Raw genomic sequence first — 19,865 nt, forward strand, 5'->3', positions numbered from 1 at the left:
CAACTTGCTTTTCCAGCCAGGTTACAAATTCCTTGAGCACAGAGGCTGCGTCACCTCCTCACGCCCACAAGCCTGGCTCATTGCCTTGCACATGAGAGGTGCGCATGCAGAGGATGGTACTGGTGCTGCACACACACCTTTCAGTACAATCCCTGACAAGAAAATACTGCCACTGCATTCATTCTGTGTGGTCTGATGGCCCTTAAGGATGAACGAGGCAAGCTTGAATTATAATCATATATGATGCTGGCAAAATGAACTGGCACCAGGCAAGACATGAGTTAGCTGCCTTGTTTTTCAAGAATGTTGTTCTGATCTATGGCTTGTCCAGGTTTTTCAAAGGTTCAGGCTTTTCTCACCTTGGAAAGAAGTGAGAACAGAGAAATGCAGACCTCTCAGTCTGGGTGTTAATGCCAGTTTCTTGTAGCAGTCTGGTCAAGCACAGGTTGACCGTTGGCATGAACTACTCAGAGCCTCTTCTCTCAGAGCGTTGTCTTTACCCATGTTTTTAAAATAGTGATTACAAATGGAAGTTTCGTTCACTAGTGATTTAAAGAACTATGAGCTGTTAGCTTTTTAAAATAGTTTTTGTTGAGGTATAAATAAAATGATCCACCTTTAGAGCATTTCTGTCACCTCGAAATGTATCCTGATGCCTGTCCGTAGTAAATCCTGGCTCCTACCCCCAGCCCTAGGCAAACGCTGACCTGTTTCTGTCCCTACAAATTGCCTTTCCTGAACACTTCATGTAAGTGGAATCATACATATGATAGGCTGTTTTGTATATCCGGCCTCCTTCACGTAGCATAATGTTTTTGACGTTCACCTCTGTTGTGGTCTGAATCTGTAGTTTTTTCATTTCAATTGTTGAATATTATTCTGCTGCATGGATTTACCACATTTTGTTGGTCAATTCTTCAGCTGATGGGTATCTGGAAAGTTTCCAGTTTGGTCTATGATGAACCATCCTCCCATGAACATTCACATCTGTGTCTTTCTATTGTACATGAGTTTTTTCTCTCTTATAAAAATTCCTAGGAGTGGAATTGTTGGGTCATACAATAAGTTTGTTTAACTTTTTAAGAAACCACCAGGCCAGGTGTGGTAGCTCACGCCTATAATCCCAGCACTTTGGGAGGCTGAGGCAGGCAGATCATGAGATCAGGAGTTCAAGACCAGCCTGGCCAATATGGCGAAACACTGTCTCTACTAAAAATACAAAAATTAGCCAGGCGTGGTGGTGTGCACCTGTAGTCCCAGCTGCTCAGGAGGCTGAGGCAGAAGAATCACTTGAACCCAGGAGGCAGAGGTTACAGTGAGCTGAGATCATGCCATTGCACTCCAGCCTGGGTGACAGAGCAAGACTCCGTCTCAAAAAAGAAAAAAAAAGACAAAAAAAAAAAAAAGAAAGAAACCACCAAACTGTTTTTCAAAGAAGCTGTATCATTTTACATTCCTACCAGCAATGCACAAAGCGTCCAGTTCGTCCACATCCTCACCAACATGTGATATTGTCTGTCTTTTTGATTATGGCCATTCTACTGGGTGTGGAATGGCATCTCATTGTGGCTTTTATTTGCTTTATCCTAATGGCTGATGATATTGAACATATTTTCGTGCTCTTACTTCCATTCCTATATCTTTTTTGATGAAATGCCTGTTTATAGCTTTTGCCCACTTAAAAAAATGTTTTTTTAAATTATTGAGTTGTAAGAGTTTTTTTATATATCCTGAATACAAGTTCTTTATCAGATTATGATTTGAAAATGTTCTCTCTTAGCCTATGGTTCATCTTTTCATTTTCTTGATGGTGTCCTTTGAAGCACAAGTCTTTTATCTTTGATAAGGTCCAATTTATTATTTCTTTTATGCATCATGCTTTTAATACTGTTTATATAATGTCAAGATAAGAAATTTTATATAAATACCATACTTAATATATGTATAATATATAATTTTATATGAATATATTTTCTATTAAATATGCTATGAGGAAAATTAATACCAAAGCTTTCTCAATTATTCCTCCTGACCTACTTTGTATTTTGTTTTTGTTTTTTGAGACAGGGTCTGGCTCTGTTACCCAGCCTGGATTGCAGTGGTGCAATTTCAGCTCCTGTAACCTTCACCTCCTGGGCTCAACCCATCCTCTGGCATCAGCCTCCTGAGGAGCTGGGACTACAGGTGTGTGCCACCACACAAAGAATTTTTCTTCTTTTTTTGTATTTTTGGTAGAGACGGGGTTTAATCATGTTGGCCAGGCTGGTCTCTAACTCCTGGGCTCAAGCGACCCACCCATCTCCGCCTCCCAAAGTGCTGGGATTATAGGCGTGAGCCACGGCACAGAGCCCTACTTTGTATTTTGAATAGAAGCAACAGTGGTGATGAGATTCATACTCCAAACCTCAGCATCACACAACATTCCCCTGCAGCAAATCTGCAAATGTATCCTCTATATCTAAAATAAAAGTTGAAATGTTTTTAAAAAGAAGCAATGGTAGCACTCTGTTTTAAACTAATGTTAACATTTTCAAAGCCACAGTGAAAGAAATCCACTACACATCACCTAGAACTGGAGATCTAATCTGCCAGGTGGGCCACAGTACTAATAATGCAAGCACGATTCCTATACAAAATTTTATTAAACAGTGTTAGTTGGATAAACAAAACTATGCAGACACTCTTCTGTCTGCCTTGTTCCTTCTTGTACTCGGTTTCCTGTTTGTGTTTTTGTCGTTTTCCTTTATGTGTGTATGTGTGATTTTCTTTCCTGCCTTTGCTAGAGTTGTCACCATGTGGATAGGAGACCCTCAAATCCTCAGACAACTGGTTTCCCAAAGGGTTGCTGGATTTGTTGCTTTTTCATTGTGCCAGCAAGAGCTAAGTGCCTGCCTTTGTTGAGTGGTAAATACGTGTTGGAAGCAAAAGCATCACTAATATAATGCTTTATGCTGCTAGGGCAGCTTTCTCATTAGTGCCCAGCATACTGAGCAAAGAAGCCGGGTTCCAGAAATAAATAGAAGCGTGCTGTTGACAGCATGAGCAGAGTCCCCTTTTTACATGGCAAGAAAGAGAGAAAGATCTTAATTCTGAATACCAAATTAAAAAGCCTTTAAAAGAGGCATCTGGAAGGATTTACTCCTCCTTCTGAATCAGCCATCAGTGGGCAGCAAGAGCTGAGAAATGATGCTGTCATGCATATGAGAGAGTGATAGGAAAAGGGGGAGAGTTAAAGTCTAGTGAGGCTGAGGGTTGCAGGAGAGCGTGCAGAGCCAGCAAGAGTGGATGGCCGAAGGTACCATGCCCCTTCCTATCTGCAGGTTCCCAGACAGGGATCAAAAATAGATATTAAATAAATAAATAACGACAACAATTTAAAAAATGCAGATTTTGAAAAGAAAATATAACAACTATTTACATAAGATTCACTTTGCATTAGGTATTATAAGTAACCTAGAGATTATTTAAAGTAATTGGAGGATGTGTATAGATTATATGCAAATTTTAAGTCAGTTTCCATGAGGGACTTGAGCATCTGCAGATTTTGGTGTTGGTGGTTGGGAGGCAGGGGTGGTCTCCAGAACCAATCCCCCACCTCGTGAATACTGAGGAACAACTGTACACATGCCATTAATCATGCTGAGTGCAGTGATGCGAGTGGCAGAATGGAGGCATTGACCTGAAACAGGGACACCTCATCCTCTGAGATGAAGGGATAAGAGGGAAGAAAGGGTGTGGCTACAGATAAGCTAGTTATTTGGATGGAGTAAAATATAGAAAGAAATCACACCTGATGGGACCAATTGTACTTGCTGAAGTAGGAGATGAGGTCACCTGAATTGTTCAAAAGGATGAATTAGAATGGTGAAGCTTTGGAATGATCAGTGAAGGAGAGACACGAGAAACCAAGGATAAGTTAAAAGACCCATAAATAAGCACAGCTGGGATTAGGCACAGAATGAGATGGCTCTGAGGTTTTCTCCAGCCATGCTTGATGGCTAGTACTTAGGAGCATTGAGAAGATGAGTTGACACAGATCCGAGGTTTCCTAGGGGAAGGAGTGAGGCTGACACAAGGATGCAGGTGGGAGGTGTAGTTCAGGTAATTCACCACACCCTCCAAGGTGGGCAGGAAAGGAAGGGAGGCTAGACGGTGATAGCAGCAGTTCCCAAACTTATCTGTATGTAGAATCATCTGGGGATCTTTAAAAAGTTCCACAGCCCGAGCCACATCCCAGGTGAATTAAATCACAATCCCTAGGAGTAGGGCACGGGCACAGATGTCAATACTCTTTAAAGCCCTCCAGGTAATTCTAACATGAAGACAAGTTTGAAAAATATTGGGCACATACACTAGAACAGTGCTTCTCGAAGTGTAGTCCCCAAACTAGCAGTATCAAAATCACCTGGGAACTTGTTAGAACTGCAAACACTTGAGCTCTACTCCAGACTTATCAAACCAGAAATTGTGGGAGCAGGGACTCAGCAATCTGCCTTAACAAGCCTTCCAGGTGATCCTGATACCTGCTAAAGTTGGACAATCACTGAATTAGCAGGAAAAGAAGGAATCATGGTCCCGGTGATCCCTCTGAGAACAGATGTAGTGAGAAAGCTAGGACTGGTATTTTTTGATGTCATACAGTTCCAGACTATAACTAGCTCAGCTTTGAGCCTTGAGGTCAAAGAATTAAAGCGTTGATTAGTGTGTTGGATGTTCATCCATGCATATGTTTACATATCCCAGAATTACACACAATGGAAAAGCAGCGCTGTGGAGCTGGATGAATCCTGAGCCCAACCTGTGCCTCCGGTCTTGGGGCGTGCGGGAGAGACAGCAGCCTCCAATGGAGAGGGAAGCAAGAGATGGTGCACCTTCAGGGGAAGGTAGGCTTCAATGAATGGTGGTGGAAGGATACTGCAAAGAGGAAAACCTTGACGTGTTTATTCTCTGAGGGAATGGTGGAAAGGTTAAGAGCTTGGAGAGAGAGTCTGAGAGCGGGAGGACCCAGGAGGGAGTATAAAGCTGCGGAAGATGAGAGAATAACCCGGGATAGATGTTTGGGTTGTAGAAGGTCAGGGGAAGGCAAGCACCATATGCCTTGGGGGCAGTGGCCGTGCATTCTTGGGATGAGAGGGCTTGGTAGAACCGACTAGCTTCCTTGATGTGAGTTATTTGGTGCCACTATGGCCGATTGTGCCAGACAGTCCTGCCACCATCCCCAGGGGAGCTGAGTCACTGTGTGGTGAAAGCCACAGTCTCCGGCAAGTCTGCTTTGTCCTGGGCAGGGAAGCTGCAAGGACTGGGGAAGCCGCCTCAAGGTGAACAGGAGGTGGTGGAGCCTGGTCTGCGGTGAGTGCTTTCACACAGGCGGTTTTCCTACTTCCCTGAGCTCCGGATTGTTTCCCCCAGCAGGGAGCTGTGCCTGCCTGAAAATGGTTCCAGGGCATAATTGTTATCATAAAGGAAAGCAGGACCAGAAGAACCTTGACAGCTTTTTGATATTGCTTATCCTAGCTCTGACTGATAAGGAGGCAGGAGGAAAAAAGGAGGAAGGAATAAATCAAGGAGATAATCACAAAACAACAAGGAGATAATCACAAAAGCAGAAGAAAACATGTTGTTTTCACTGGGCTGAGTGGTTGGCTTATGATATCTGTCTGAACCATGGCCACACTGAGGATTCTGGAATGCATTCTACCAGTATGAATTAGGCATCCAAACAGCCACAAGATGTAGCTTAGTTTACAGACCCATGAAACTGCTTGGGTTGGTCTAAGGCCGGACTGTGAAGCTGGAAAAATTTGTTTCTGACTCTACTATTTTCAGGCCTCTTCTCCTCCCCAGGAACCCTTCTTCTTGGTTTTTCCTGCCCCTATAGCCCTGCCCTCACCCTTCAGGAACACCCCAGGGGCACAGGGCTGGGGACAGCAGAGGCTTACCCCCTCTATATCTCCGCTGCCTGGCAATTTGACGTGCAGACATTACAGGCCCTCTCCGTCTGAAGATATTAGCTCTCTTCTACCGTCACACTCCCCAAACACTCTTGTCACCATTCTTGGGAATGCCAAGGTCCACAGTGATGATGCTTTGGATTCCTTGTTGCTCAGGAATAATATACACAATATATAACAAGTGGGCAAAGGCACTGATCGGTAGAACAGACACCAGCTGTGAACACCTCAGTAAGGCAGCAAGGCACATGCTGGCTGAATAGCTGCATCCTCCTCCCACCTAGCCTTTCAGTCCTCCAATGACCTGGTCCTCCTGTGACTCAGCTGTCCACTCCCAGGGGTATAGCCTAGTCTTGTTACCATCCATGGCAGCCCCTTCTCAGTCATCATCTGCTGCCTTTCCATCTTGTCTCCCCAACTCCAAAAGTTCTTTAAATCCAACAGTTCTTGGACATGCCTGCAAGTTATTGATCATACCACCTTTTCACTATCCCTTACAAGGCCCCCAAACCCTTATTCCCTCCTTACCTAGCTCAGATTCCAGAGCTCATCGTCATTATGTCCTCATCTTACTTGTCTTTCTTTCGCTCCAGGGTACTCATGTGTCAACCCCCATTCTGGCTAACCCCAACTCATCACCTACTACAGACCTGAATTTGTGTAACTGCTATTTCCTACCATCCTTATAAATAAAAAACCCTATCTTGATCCCATATTGCCCTCCACTGACCCGTTCCCCTGCTCTCTTTTAGAGTAAATCCCTTAAAAAGAAGTATCAACCTATACTGTCTCCAATTCCTTCCGTCTCATTCTCCATTAAACTCATTCCTGTCAGGATTTCACCTCCACCACTCCAACTCTGCTCTCATCAAGACCACCAGAGACATCCACTGCTAAACCTAATGGCCAGTTCTCAGTGTTTATCATATTTGACCTATGCTCCTAGTTGATCACTCCCTACTTCTTTTTTTTTTTTTTGAGATGGACTCTTGCCCAGGCTGGAGTGCAGTGACACGATCTCAGCTAACTGCAACCTTTGCCTCCTGGGTTCAAACAATTGATTCTTCTGCCTCAGCCTCCTGAGTAGCTGGGACTACAGGCGTGCACCACCATGCCTGGCTAATTTTTGTATTTTTAGTAAAGATGGGGTTTCACTCTATTGGCCAGGCTGATCTTGAACTCCTGACCTCATGATCCGCCCGCCTCAGCCTCCCAAAGTGTTGGGATAACAGGCGTGAGCTACCACCGTTGCCGGGTCCACTCCCTACTTCTTGAAGCGCTTGGTTCTTTTGACTTCCAGGAGTCCCCACTCTCCTGGGTTTCCTTCTCTACAATTAGCCATTCCTTTGTAGAGTTTTTTCTGGTTCTTTTTCATCTTACTGATTTCAAAATACTGGAGTGCTTCAGAACTTAGTCTTTGGACCTCTTCTCTATCTATACCCCCTTAATGAGTTCATCTCCTCTCATGGCTATTAATACCATCTTTGTCCTCATGACTCCAAAGATTATATTTTTAGCAAAGACCCCGCACCTGGACTTGTCTCAAATTTCAGTTGCCTATTGGGACATCTCCACTGGATGGTTCATATTTAACCTGTCCAAAGTGGAACTCCTGATCTTACCTTCAGTCTGTTCCTCCTGCATCTCTCCTGGCTCAGCAAATAACAACTCTACATATCCTTCCAATTACTCAAGCCAAAAAGCAGAGTCCATTCATGTCTTCTTTCCACTCGCAGACTCTACATCGAATCCATAGCAAACTTTGCTGGCTCAACTTTCAATATATATTCAGCCGCTAACCACTTCTCATCACTACTTCTACTGTGGTCCAAGCTGCCAATGTTTCTCACCTGAATTACCGAAATAGCTTCTTAATAAGCCTCCTTGCTTTCATCATTGTCCCGCCTCCAGTCAACTCTCATTATCACAGCAAAAGTGCACCTTTTCAAACATAAGATTATGTAGTTCCTCCTCTAAAATCCTCCAAAAGTTGTCCATTTCACTCAAAATTTCAGTTCAGAAGCTAAATAGTTAAAATGGCTGACAAGGCCTGACAGCACCAGCTGTTTCTCAGCCCTATTTGTCTCCACCCTTGTGTCCTGCCTCTCTCTCCTTTGCTCATGCTACACGATGGCCTCCTTGCTAGCCCACAAATGCACCAGGCATGCTCTAGCCTCAAGTCCTTCCTATACTTGCCATGTTCTCTGCCTGAAATGCTTCTCCTCCAGATCTCTGCTTTGCTAGTTCCCCAACTCCAAAAATTATTTAACTCCAACAGTTTTAATGTCACGTTCCCAGAGGCCCCTGCATTTAATATTCCTATAAACCTCCTCCTCCTTTGTGTTAGCACATTCTAGCCACCTCTTTAAAAACATTTTTTGCCAACACCTAATTATTATCTAACATACTGTATTTATTTGTTTATTACATGTCTCCCCAGTAGAATATAATCTGCAGGAAGATGGGACAGGAATTATTGCCTGTGTAGATCACTGCATAGTCCCCAGTACTAAGAACAATGTCTGGCACATGTCCCATGCTCAAAACATATTTTTCAAATAAAAGGATGATATAAATGAAAAGGACAGCAAGGGGGACAGCCTTGATCCATAAAAATCTAGACTATCAGTATCAGAAACCACAAGCAATAGGGAGAACTATGGTAATAAAAAGGGGTCATGAAAGTGCTATATGTTGTTTGAGCAACCAATTCTGAGAGAAGGAAGGGAAAAGCTCATTTCTTTGTAGTAGTTAGAAATTATCTGGCACTTTTTCCTTCTCATCTCATGGTCTGTAAGGAAGTGGACTTCAAAACAAAATTCACATTTGATATCACTAGAGAAGCCCTGCTATAATTGAATTACTTCATGACCAATGCCAGCATACTGTTATTTTCAAAAATAAATCACAGTCTAACATCTAAAAAGTAATCTAAAATCTTTGATGAAGTCTCATAAAGTGAAACCAAAGTGAAATACATTATACAATATGCAACATAATTCCTAAAGATTCTCTTCTCACTGTCAAAAGTATTATTTGCAAAATCTAAAAAAAGAATTCCTATACAAATACATAGTGAGCATGTGTCAAAGTTTTAACTCATTACAATGATGGGGAGGCTGGGCATGGCAGCTTATACCTGTAATCCCAGCACCTTGAGAGGCCAAGATGGGAGGATAGCTTGAGCCCAGGAGTTCGAGACCAGCTTGGACAACATGGCAAGACCCTGTCTGTACAAAAAATACAAAAATTAGTCAGGCATGGTGGCACACACCTGTGGTTTCAGCTACTTGGGGGGCTGTAGTGGGAGGATCACTTGAGCCCTCAAGTTCAAGGCTGCAGTAAGTCATGACTGTGCCACTGACACTCCAGCCTGGGCAACAGTGAGACTCCGTTTCAGGAAAAGAAACAAATAAAAAATTTAAAAAATGGTGAAGCTACTTCAAATGATGATAAGAGAATATAATGTGTATATATAGTCAATGAAAGCAAACATAAATGGAGAAATATGATTGTTAATTAGATGCAAAACTATTACAGGGCAATAAACAACTATCTTTGGGGTTATCTTTTCTACTTTAGAAATAATTTGCATCTCTATAAAGTAAAAATTATTCTCAGTGTCTTAGCTGGACTTTCATAACAAAATATTATAGACTGGGTTGCTTAAACAATATAAATTTATTCTCTCACAGTTCTGAAGGTTGAGAGGTCCAAGGTCAAGGTGCCAACATGATCAGTTTCCATTGAGGGTTCTCTTTCTGGATTTCGGATGGCTGCCTTCTCCCTGTGTCCTCACAAGGCAGGCAGGGAAAGCAAGCTCTCTAGTGTCTCTTCTTATAAGGGCACTAATTCCATTATAAGGGCCCCACCCTCATGACCTCACATAAATTTAATTACCTCTGAAAGATTCCATCTCCAGTTACCATCACATTGAAGATGAGGGCTTCAATATATAAAGTAAGGGGTTTTAGACACAGAGCATAGCAATAGGCAAAAATGGTCTAAAAAATACCTGTTAGTAAGTCAGACAATTTTACACACTTCTGAATTCAGATGACCCTTAGACCTACTAGACAGCGTCTTCGCATAACAAGGAAGGTACACAATCATCTATTTTGCCTTTCAGAGGTTGGAAAAATTTTCTCAACCTTACAACTTATTTCTCTATAGACCCAATCAAGATTAAAGCTTATGGGGCCTAAAGTTCATATAATTTGGGGGGTGGGGCGCGGGTGCTCTGAAAATAAGAAAGATATATAATGAATATGTAAAGACATTATTCAGGCCTGAAGGACTTGGAGGGGGTCAGTACCAGTGAGAATTTCATGGAAAATCTACCTCTGGTACCTCTTCATAGCAATTTTCACACCACCCCCAAATCTCTCTTCTAAACATTCTACGAAAATCTTCACCTTTAATGGGCTCTTTCCTTTTTCAACTTTTTTCCAGTCCCTCTTTGTTCATGAATTTCTTCTAATGTAAATCACTTTGCCCTCTCTAGGTGTCTGCTAGTTCATCTAGTTCTTGGCAACTCATTATCTTTTCAGGAGGAGGCAAAGAGTCCTCCTTAGAACCTGGAGTAGGGTAAGATTGTGAATACAAATATATAATAATAACATTTGCTCCATTACACTAACTCTTTAGGAGAAGTCCAAATGCCTCTTCAAAAGGTGGAGATGCCAGATAAAGCTAAATGTGGACCATCCTAAGGAATTTTTAACAGTGCTCAAGAAGTCTTAAAGGGATGAAAGTTATAATTTGTGGAGTAACAGACAGATATAATAGAAGGATATGATTGCTTGAGGGGCATAGAAATGGTAATACTGATTTTTAGAAAAGCTTCTGGGAACCCACATTCTACAGACTATCACTCACCTGTCACTATAACCAGTTCGTCACAGCAGTATTGCTGTGTACCATCTGCTGTGATGATGAATGAAATTACTTTCACATAAGAACCACCAACTTTCCCTGCTACTTGCTTTCTCCTTTACAATGATGTGGCCATATCAGTGGTAGGGGCCATACAGTGTTTCCATAGCTTACAGTAGGTGTCTTGAGATCCATTCAACAATAGCATCAGACTGCCCTTGAGACAGCCTCATCATACAATACCAACTGAGTTAGTAAACATGGCCCCTGCTCTCTCGACAATTTCTAGAAAAGACCAAAAAACAAAGGCAGACAAAATGATTGGTGGGATGTTGCCTTCATTCAGTAACTGCCTTTGAAATACATAACACATTGAAGCTTTTGGAGATGAGGGAAGAAGGGCATTTTAAAGACTGGCAGGAGAAGATGACCTGGAATTGTCTCAGAGGATTCCTGTCTATTAACTAGTGCGATGCAAATGCCTCCTTATCTATACATTAAGGTTCCCCCAGAACACCCCAAGGCATTCAGCACTTGGCCCCCCGAGCTGTGGTGGCTGGATACCAGCACTGCAATGGCTTCCATCCCTGCACTTGCCTGGCTTCTGCCTGCCACAGACTCCCCTGCCGAGGTCAGAGCCACATGGAAATGAGGCCTTCCTTGGTGACTGAAAACAGAGCTTGTCGACCAGCTGGGAGACAAGTGTCAAGTGCTGGGTACAGGTGGCAGATGAAAGGCTGGCGAGGTGCTAATGTTATTCCCTCCAGAGGGTGACAAGTCAGAAGACAGCTGCCTCTGTCTTATGCTCCTATGTTCCGTGGATCCCAACGCCACTGGGTCCTGCGTAAAGACAGGCACTCGCCCTCTCAATACTGAGGTTGCTAAAGCCATTTTTACTTTCCAGGAGGATCCTTTCCATGGGTAAGAGGGAAAGCATTGGAGATGTCACCTAAGTGAATTTGGGAACACATCTAGTGCTATAATGTATGCAAAGTTGTTGAGTACCTGACCTGAAGTTGAGTACCTGACCTGAAGTTAATAGAATGCAAATATTCTGGAAATAGATTTTCTTTTCCATTCCCTTCAGGGCATTTGATTTATTTGTGCTATGTCTTGCTCTGAGTTAGAATACTTTATTATATACCTGGTTTAAAGATATCCTAAATGTCTACCCCGCTTCTATATAAATGTATGAGGACAAAACTCTGTGCTAAAAGGGTTGAGGGCTCTGAGGGTCGGCTCCTTTCATGTCCTCTCTGAGGAACTAGCAAAAGAGGAGACAAGAGAAAGCTTCTAGGTTAACCTGATGTTTATGAATGGCCCCCAGCTCAGTTGAGGTGAAAGTGAAACTGAGAGTCAATAATTACTGTAAGAAGCAAGAAGCAGCAGTGAACTAATCGAATCACAGAAGAGGCATAAAGGGCCAGAAAGTAGGAGATGAAGAGAAAGACTGGGCATCTAGGCTTTTGACTCTTTTAGCATCTAAACCTACATTCTTACTCCATTTCTTTCATCTCGAGAAGGAGCAACATTACTATTTATATGCAGACCTCAGTTCTCCCAGCTGTCTTTAGCTATAATATTTCAGAGGTCCAAGGCTATACAGGTAAATAAGATAGTTGTTTTCAAACTGTCCTCCCCAGTTGCCTCTCCCCACCTCTCAACTTCAGCAAAAACCCACAGCACCCCCTACCTTTGATTTGAGATATGCCGACCTAGCACGTCGAAGTCTAATCCACTCCTGAATCCCATGTTCTGTGTGCCTCTGCAAACAGTCAAACAGATGCATCTAGAAAACCATTTTAAGGTAAATTTACGGGATCATCCACTGCTCCCCTGACCTACAACTTCTCAATACAGAAAAGACCCAAATTTTTGAAGCTCCCAAAGCCCAAAGTATCTTCCTTTTAGAATTGAGAATAAATGTAAACATTTAACGAAGTAGAAAACTTTAGCAAAAACTATATTTTTCTTTTTCTTCTCTATTGTAAATATTAGTCTCATTACTAATTTTCAGGTCTTTTGCTGGGAGGGACTTTGAGGAAGCTTTAAATGTCCAGTGTTAGAAGTTTCAGGATAAGGGCTTTACAGGAAAACTTATATTACAAATAGATTTGGTAGGTGTCTTAGTTCAGGATGCTATTCAGAACACTATAGACTGGGTGACTTAAGCAATAGAAATTTATTTCTCACAGTTTTGAAGGCTGAGATGTCTAATATCATGGCGCTGGCAGATCTAGTGTCTGGTCTGGGTTCTCTTCCTGGTTTGCGGAAGGCTGTCTTCTTACTGCACCTTCATTTGGCAGAGGAGAGATCATGATCCTCTCTCTCCTGTCTCTTAGAAGGGCATGAATCCCATTCAGGAAGGGTCCACCCTCATGACCTGATTATCTCGCAAAGACTTCACCTCCAAATGCCATCACACTGGGTGTTTAGGCTTCAACATATGAATTAGCGGGGGAATGAAAACACCCAATGCATAGCAGTAGCTAGGGTGGTGGTCATGCAGTATCACAGGGCAAGCACTAGATTTGGAAGTGGTCTCTGTTCTATAAAAGTCGCTAATTCGTTGATTGACCTTGAGCTCTTTGCGCCAGTATTCTATATGCAACAGAAGAATCTATTTTATGATGTTGCTTTGAGGGTTAAATAAGGTAAAGTATATGAAAATGCTTTTAAAAATATAAAAAGTCACACAAAGTTTTATTGCTAATTTTTAATATACCACCTGCCTCATTAGTGTCCTCTCCCCTCGCCACAACTTTAGCAAGCACCAGTATGCCATTTACCACTGGCTTTGCATAACCTAACCAAAATCTATTAAATCTAATGTACTTCTTCCCCTACTCTATTCTCCTCTACACACCCTTAAACAAATGCGCCTGGAAAAAAAAATCATAAAGCAAATGTATAGGATTCTCTATTCCTGCTCCTTATAACTTCCCAATTAAAAAAAAACCTTAATGCTAACCTATCATGAAAAGTTTGTTTTTATAAATGCAATAAAATATTTTCAATATTATGATTTTAAATGATCTCATCTTTTTTTTTTTTTTTTTTTTTTTGAGATAGTTTTCCTTTGTTGCCCAGGCTGGAGTGCAGTGGCACCATCTTGGCTCATTGCAACCTCTGCCTCCCAGTTTCAAGCGATTCTCCTGCCTCAGCCTCCCAAGTAGCTAGGATTACAGCAGCCTGCCACCACACCTGGCTAATTTTTGTAGTTTTTAGCGGAGATGGGGTTTCACCATGTTGGCCAGGCTGGTCTCGAACTCCAACCCCAGGTTAGTTGCCCGCCTTGGTCTCCCAAAGTGCTGGGATTACAGGCATGAGCCACCATGCCTTGCCTGATCTCATCTTAATGTTGATGAAATAAAACAAAAATAAATTGAAAAATCAGTTGTGAAAGAAACATACCTCATTTAATATTATTTCCCATACCTAGATATAGGGAGAAAAAAGTTGGGATGAGAATAAAAGCTAAAATTTATCAAACACTTATTATGAGCAAAGCACTCTTAATTATTGCCAGATACAAAGTTAAAAGTATAACTCAGCCAGGGCTGGTGGCTCATGCCTGTAATCCCAGCACTTTGGGAGGCTGAGGTGGGCGGATCACCTGAGGTCAGGAGTTGGAGACCAGTCTGGCCAACATGGTGAAACCCTGTCTCTATTAAAAATACAAAAAAAATTAGCCGGGTGTGGTGTCGCATGCCTGTAGTCTCAGCTACTTGGGAGGCTGAGGCACGAGAATCTCTTGAAACCAGGACGCAGAGGGTGCAGTGGGCTGAGATTGCGCCACTGCACGCCAGCCTGGGTGACAGGGCGAGACTCTGTTTCAAAAAAAAAAAAAAGTATGACTCATTCAAATATAAAGGGAGCACAAGTCAAAGGTTTTTTAACTTGTTAATGAAGGAACCAGCAGGCAGCTGAAATAGGAAAAACAAGTATTTATAGAGGCTGAAAAACAAAGAAGAATGTTTGAATAAGATTCATAATTTAGATAAAGATTGGTTCATGTCCAGAGGGCAAATAATAGTGTAACCTTGGAGTGATATTTCCAACCAAGATATTTTTATCCCTCTGCATTGCTCTTTGACGAGAATTATTTGCATTGCTAACAGTTTCCTATGAATTAACTTTTATACTGAGAGTTGTAAAATATCCTCATCAGTAGTAAATAGCAAGTCAAACAAAAGTACCCACCTGGATAATTAGATAATCACCCACTCAGGTCTATACATAAGCCCCACTGACACTGAAAAGACTTGCTAATTTCCATGTCTTGGATAATTGTTAGCAGTACTTTATGCATATTATATGGGAGAATTTAATATTCATTATTTTATGAGAGCTACACAATTCTGAAAAGTGTTTATTAACATCTGTAATCCCAGCACTTTGGGAGGCTGAGGTGGGCAGATCACCTGAGGTCAGGAGTTCAAGACCAGCCTGGCCAACATGGTAAAACCCCTATCTCTACCAAAAATACAAAAATTAGCCAGGCATGGTGGCGTGCACCTGCAATCACAGCTACTCAAGAGGCTGAGGCAGGAGAATCGCTTGAACCCAGGAGGAAAAGTTTGCAGTGAGCCGAGATTGTGCCACTGACTCCACCCTGGGCAACAGAGCGAGACTCTGTCTCAAAAAAAAAAAAAAAAAGTTGTTATTAATCCCATTTACACAGATAAACTGAAAATCAAGGAGATCAAGAAATGTGTCCAAATCTGACATAACAAATGATTACCCAGATCTGTTTACTTAGGAAGTCCTTGTTCCACTTGTTACAAATTATATATTGACAAAAAGAAAAGTGTTTTAAATTTTTTATTGAGATACAGCATTCATATGGTAAAGTGCAATACTCCCTAATAAACTCACGTTTATATATACATCTATCCTATTAGTTCTATCCCTCTAGAGAACCCTAGCTAATACAGACCCCATCTCTACAAAGAATATAAAAAAACTAGCCGGTTTGGTGGTGCACACCTTTAGTCCCAGATACTCAGGAGGCTAAGGTGAGAGGATTGGTTGAGACTGGGAGATCGAGGCTGCAGTGAGCTGTCATTGTGTCACCACTGCACTGCAGCCTGGGCGACAGAGTAAGACCCTGACTCAAAAAAAAAAAAAAAAATGCAAGACACTCAGCAATAAGTGACCCACTGGCATGTACACCCCATGGATGAATCTCCATTACAGCGTGCCAAGTCAAATAACTCAAGTCCAAAAGGCCACCTATTGTAATGATTCCATATATTTGACATTCTGGAAAAAGCAAAACTATACAGATTGTGAACCCCAAGTATCCGAGACAGGTCTCAGTCAATTTAGGAAGTTTATTTTGCTTAAGAACACACCTGTGACACAGCCTGAGGAGGCCCTGACGACATGTGCCCAAGGTGGTTGGGGCATAGCTTGGTTTTATACATTTTAGGGAGACAGGAGACATCAATCAATATATATAAGATGAACATTGGTTCAGTCTGGAAAGGTGGGACAACTCGAAAGAGGGAGGGGGCTTCCAGGTCATAGGCAGCTAAGAGACAAACGGTTGCATTCTTTTGAGTTTCTGATTAGCCTTTCCAAAATGAGCAGAGGGGTGACTTTGAGTTCTGTCTGTCCTTTGTCCTCAAGGAAATTCCTTGTGAGGGAGGTATGTAGCTTTTTAATCTTAGTAGCTATCTTTTTAGGAATAGAATGTGAGGTAGCTTTGCCCTACACAGTTCCCAGCTTGACTTTTCCCTTTGGCTTAGTGACTTTGGTGTCCCAAGACTTATTTTCCTTTCACAAGATAAAAACATCAGTGGTTGTCAGATGCCAGGGGTTGGAGGAGTTAACTACAAAAGAGTATGACAGAATTTTAGGGGTGATGCAGCTGTTCTATATCTTGATCGTGGCAGTGGTTACATGATTGTGTGTGTTTGTCAAACTCACATAACTACTTTAAAAAGGGTAAATCTTGCTATATGCAAATTATGCTTTAATTTTTTTAAATGGAAAAAGAGCAAGATGTACCATAACACTTTTAATTTTTTAAACAGATTTACTTTTAGTCATTCAGTATAAATATGGAGTCCTGGAATATGTGCAGAACCATGTCTCTCTTCATGTTATTACCGTTCTGGGGTAGGTCTCCAACAGTCTTGCAACTTCAACGAGTTGTAGGATGCTCCTGGGGAGTTGGTCTTTGATTAACTGTCTTGCAATAAGCATTAGAAATGTGTTGTAGTTTTGAATCAGTTACTTGCATCTGGCAACCAGGATACTGTGAAGGACTCCAGAAGGTATGAAAGTACCTGTAAGAATGGGCAGAGGTGAGTTTCTCATGCCTAGTGAAATCACTGCTCCACCTGGGCAGCTCCATCAATAGCTAGATGTCATTGTCGGAGCTGGGAATATGGAAGCCTGCACCTCAGTCTGGGAGCATGACACTTTATCTTCTCCTTTACTCCCAGAACTTTTTCTTTCTTTCTTTTTTTTTTTTTTTTTTTTTTTTTGAGACGGAGTCTCACTGTGTCACCCAGGCTGGAGTGCAGTGGCGGAATCTCAGCTCACTGCAAGGTCCGCCTCCCGGGTTCACGCCATTCTCCTGCCTCAACCTCCTGAGTAGCTGGGACTACAGGTGCCTGCCACCGCGCCCAGCTAATTTTTTGTGTTTTTAGTAGAGACGGGGTTTCACTGTGTTAGTCAGGATGGTCTTGATCTCCAGACCTCGTGATCCGCCCGCCTCGGCCTCCCAAAGTGCTGGGAATACAGGCGTGAGCCACCGCGCCCGGCCAACCCAGAACTTTCTTTATCCCTTATTTTATGACTAAAAAACTTTATGTTCCTGTACAGTGTCTGTTGCATCTTTCCATCAATCATGTCCCCTGTGACATCTATAAAATGTTCCACACAAAATCTGCCTCCAACAGAGAATCCAAAGTAGCTCCTTGAGCCCATTTGTCCTCCTCCCTCTTTACTGGGCACAGTCTTAGTTCTCCACCCTGGATGCAGTCCCCACAGTTGCCCAGTTCCCAGTTTACCGAGAGACTTCTCTCCTCTGTAAACACCTCACTTCTGTTCTCCCTCTTCCACTGGTGCCCCAATCTCAAACTCTCTGCACCTGAAATTTTGCTTCTCAGCCTTGTGCCTGGATTGTCACTCATTCTGTTGCCTCAGAATATTTCCTGAGGTAGAGCGTAAGGTGGTTTTGGACTCAGGGAATGGATAAAGAGAGAAATAATCTATTTCCATCAATCTGCCCATAGGTCAAACAACCAGGAGAGTAGCCTGACCTTTCAGAGCCCTGTAAGTGACTGCCTTTTAGCACATCTGCTATGATTATATGGCAGAAGACAACCCCCTCCTTTCTTTTATATCAGTTAGTTATGTTAGATAAGCAAATCCCTGAAGCTTCTCCTACCTTACAATATGCTGATCCCTAAAGCTAGGTTCAGTCCCTCATGTATAATGCTACAACAATGTACTATCTTTCACCACAGCAAATCTAGATTAATTGGAGCCTTCATGTATCTGGTAATTTTTTCCCAAGAGTAGAAGTCACAATCATACCATGAGGAGTGACCACAAATGCATAATATGAAACCCAAGATCAACAAAATACTATGGTTGGTCAGTTTAGCAAGTAAGAAAATGGGTAGTTATACAGAGGTCCATAACTAGCAGGCAAAGAAAACCCCAGACTTACAAATGGAGGAAAATGCAAGAGAATAGGAGGGAAAAACAAGGACAGCACCACAGGAGACCCCCACATTTTAAGTAATGGTTCCCAAATGTTACTCCGTGAATCAGCTGCAACAGGCCCCTCTCCAGACTGACTGAGTCAGAATCTATGGCAGGGGACCCAGGAACGTAGACTTTAAAATTTCTCCCCAGGTGATTCTGATATTTGACCAGGTTTGGGAACCCTATGTTTAGAGTCTCCACCAAAAAAAAAAAAAAAGCCTGGCAGTGTTTGTTCTATATGAAATTCATATAATCCTCACCGTAATCCTCTAAGGTAGATACTATTTTTCTCTCCATTTTACAGACAAGAATCCCAGAGCATAGAAAAGTCACACAGCTAATTACGTATTGGAGCCTGGATTTGAACCCAGGTAATCTGGTTTTGAAGTCCACAATAATATTTCAACAGAACCATTAGAAGGAAAGAAAACAAGCAAGCAAAACATTAAGGCACATGAAAAGGGAAGAGAAGGAAGAGATGAAAGGCAGATGAGAAAAATCACTTTGTAGGAAACAGGAAATTATTGTGAAATAGACAAGACTTCCAGCATATAGAGGTAGGTATAGATACAAGGAAATGCTTTTCTTTGGGGCCGTACAATGACAACTGTGATTTTAATGACAGTTCCAGGCAATGCAGACTCCTTCAAGAAAGAAGAATAAATTGTGTCCAATAGACTATGCATGAAAATTATATTATTAATATATTTAAGAAAGATGTTTAATATAAGTTAACTGTTTACACACAGAAAATCCCATCAAGGAAAACAGGCTGATCTCTGAACATTCTGTCTAATGAAGTTTCTAATTCACTGTATGTTATTTTCCTGTTGTCAAGAGGGCCTCCTTTTTAGCTCCTCTGGATGGTTACTATGATGTCATGCTTATTTGCCCTCTCCTGACCTAAACCATAATAAAATTGAGGTCCTTGAAAAATCCTCCTATTCAGAGCCAGCACACTAAAAGCTTATTCAGATATGAGACTATTGTCCTGATAATATCTAGTCTAGACATAGGGATTCATGCAAGAAGGTACAATTAGAATCTTTTAGTCTGGCGTTGGTGTCTTGAAATACATTTTCTAAAAATTTGATTTTAATACATGTTATTTTGTAGAGAGAACAAGGAAGCATCTTCCCCAGGTCTATACCAGAACAGTTCATTTGTTTCTTCCTTCTGCATCCTCTAGAGCTGTCCAAGTTGTGCCCAGCAATAATGGAACCTATGACGGCAGGCAGAATTTCTTTTGCAGCAGCCACAGGGCTCCGCACGCACAAATGGAAGTGCTCAGAAGCTGGGACACCTACTGTC

At 42.0% G+C, this 19,865-nt stretch overlaps 1 protein-coding gene across 2 annotated transcripts in view; it reads left to right on the top strand.

The window, feature by feature from the left end:
* The first annotated feature begins 3,265 nt into the window (after positions 1–3,265).
* The window catches only part of GNG2 (G protein subunit gamma 2), a 149,273-nt gene continuing 132,673 nt past the window's right edge, over positions 3,266–19,865 (top strand). The window contains exons 1-3 of one of the 2 annotated variants that reach the window (XM_025392919.1): positions 3,266–3,295; positions 4,744–4,883; positions 18,859–18,925. In XM_025392919.1, coding sequence (XP_025248704.1) covers positions 4,863–4,883; positions 18,859–18,925 — 88 coding nt within the window. In that variant the 5' untranslated portion in view covers positions 3,266–3,295; positions 4,744–4,862. The remainder of the gene's footprint in view (positions 3,296–4,743; positions 4,884–18,858; positions 18,926–19,865) is intronic. The other variant, XM_025392918.1, reaches the window with a different exon arrangement.

The sequence above is a fragment of the Theropithecus gelada genome, chromosome 7b (assembly GCF_003255815.1).
Source record: "Theropithecus gelada isolate Dixy chromosome 7b, Tgel_1.0, whole genome shotgun sequence".
Taxonomy (NCBI): domain Eukaryota; kingdom Metazoa; phylum Chordata; class Mammalia; order Primates; family Cercopithecidae; genus Theropithecus; species Theropithecus gelada.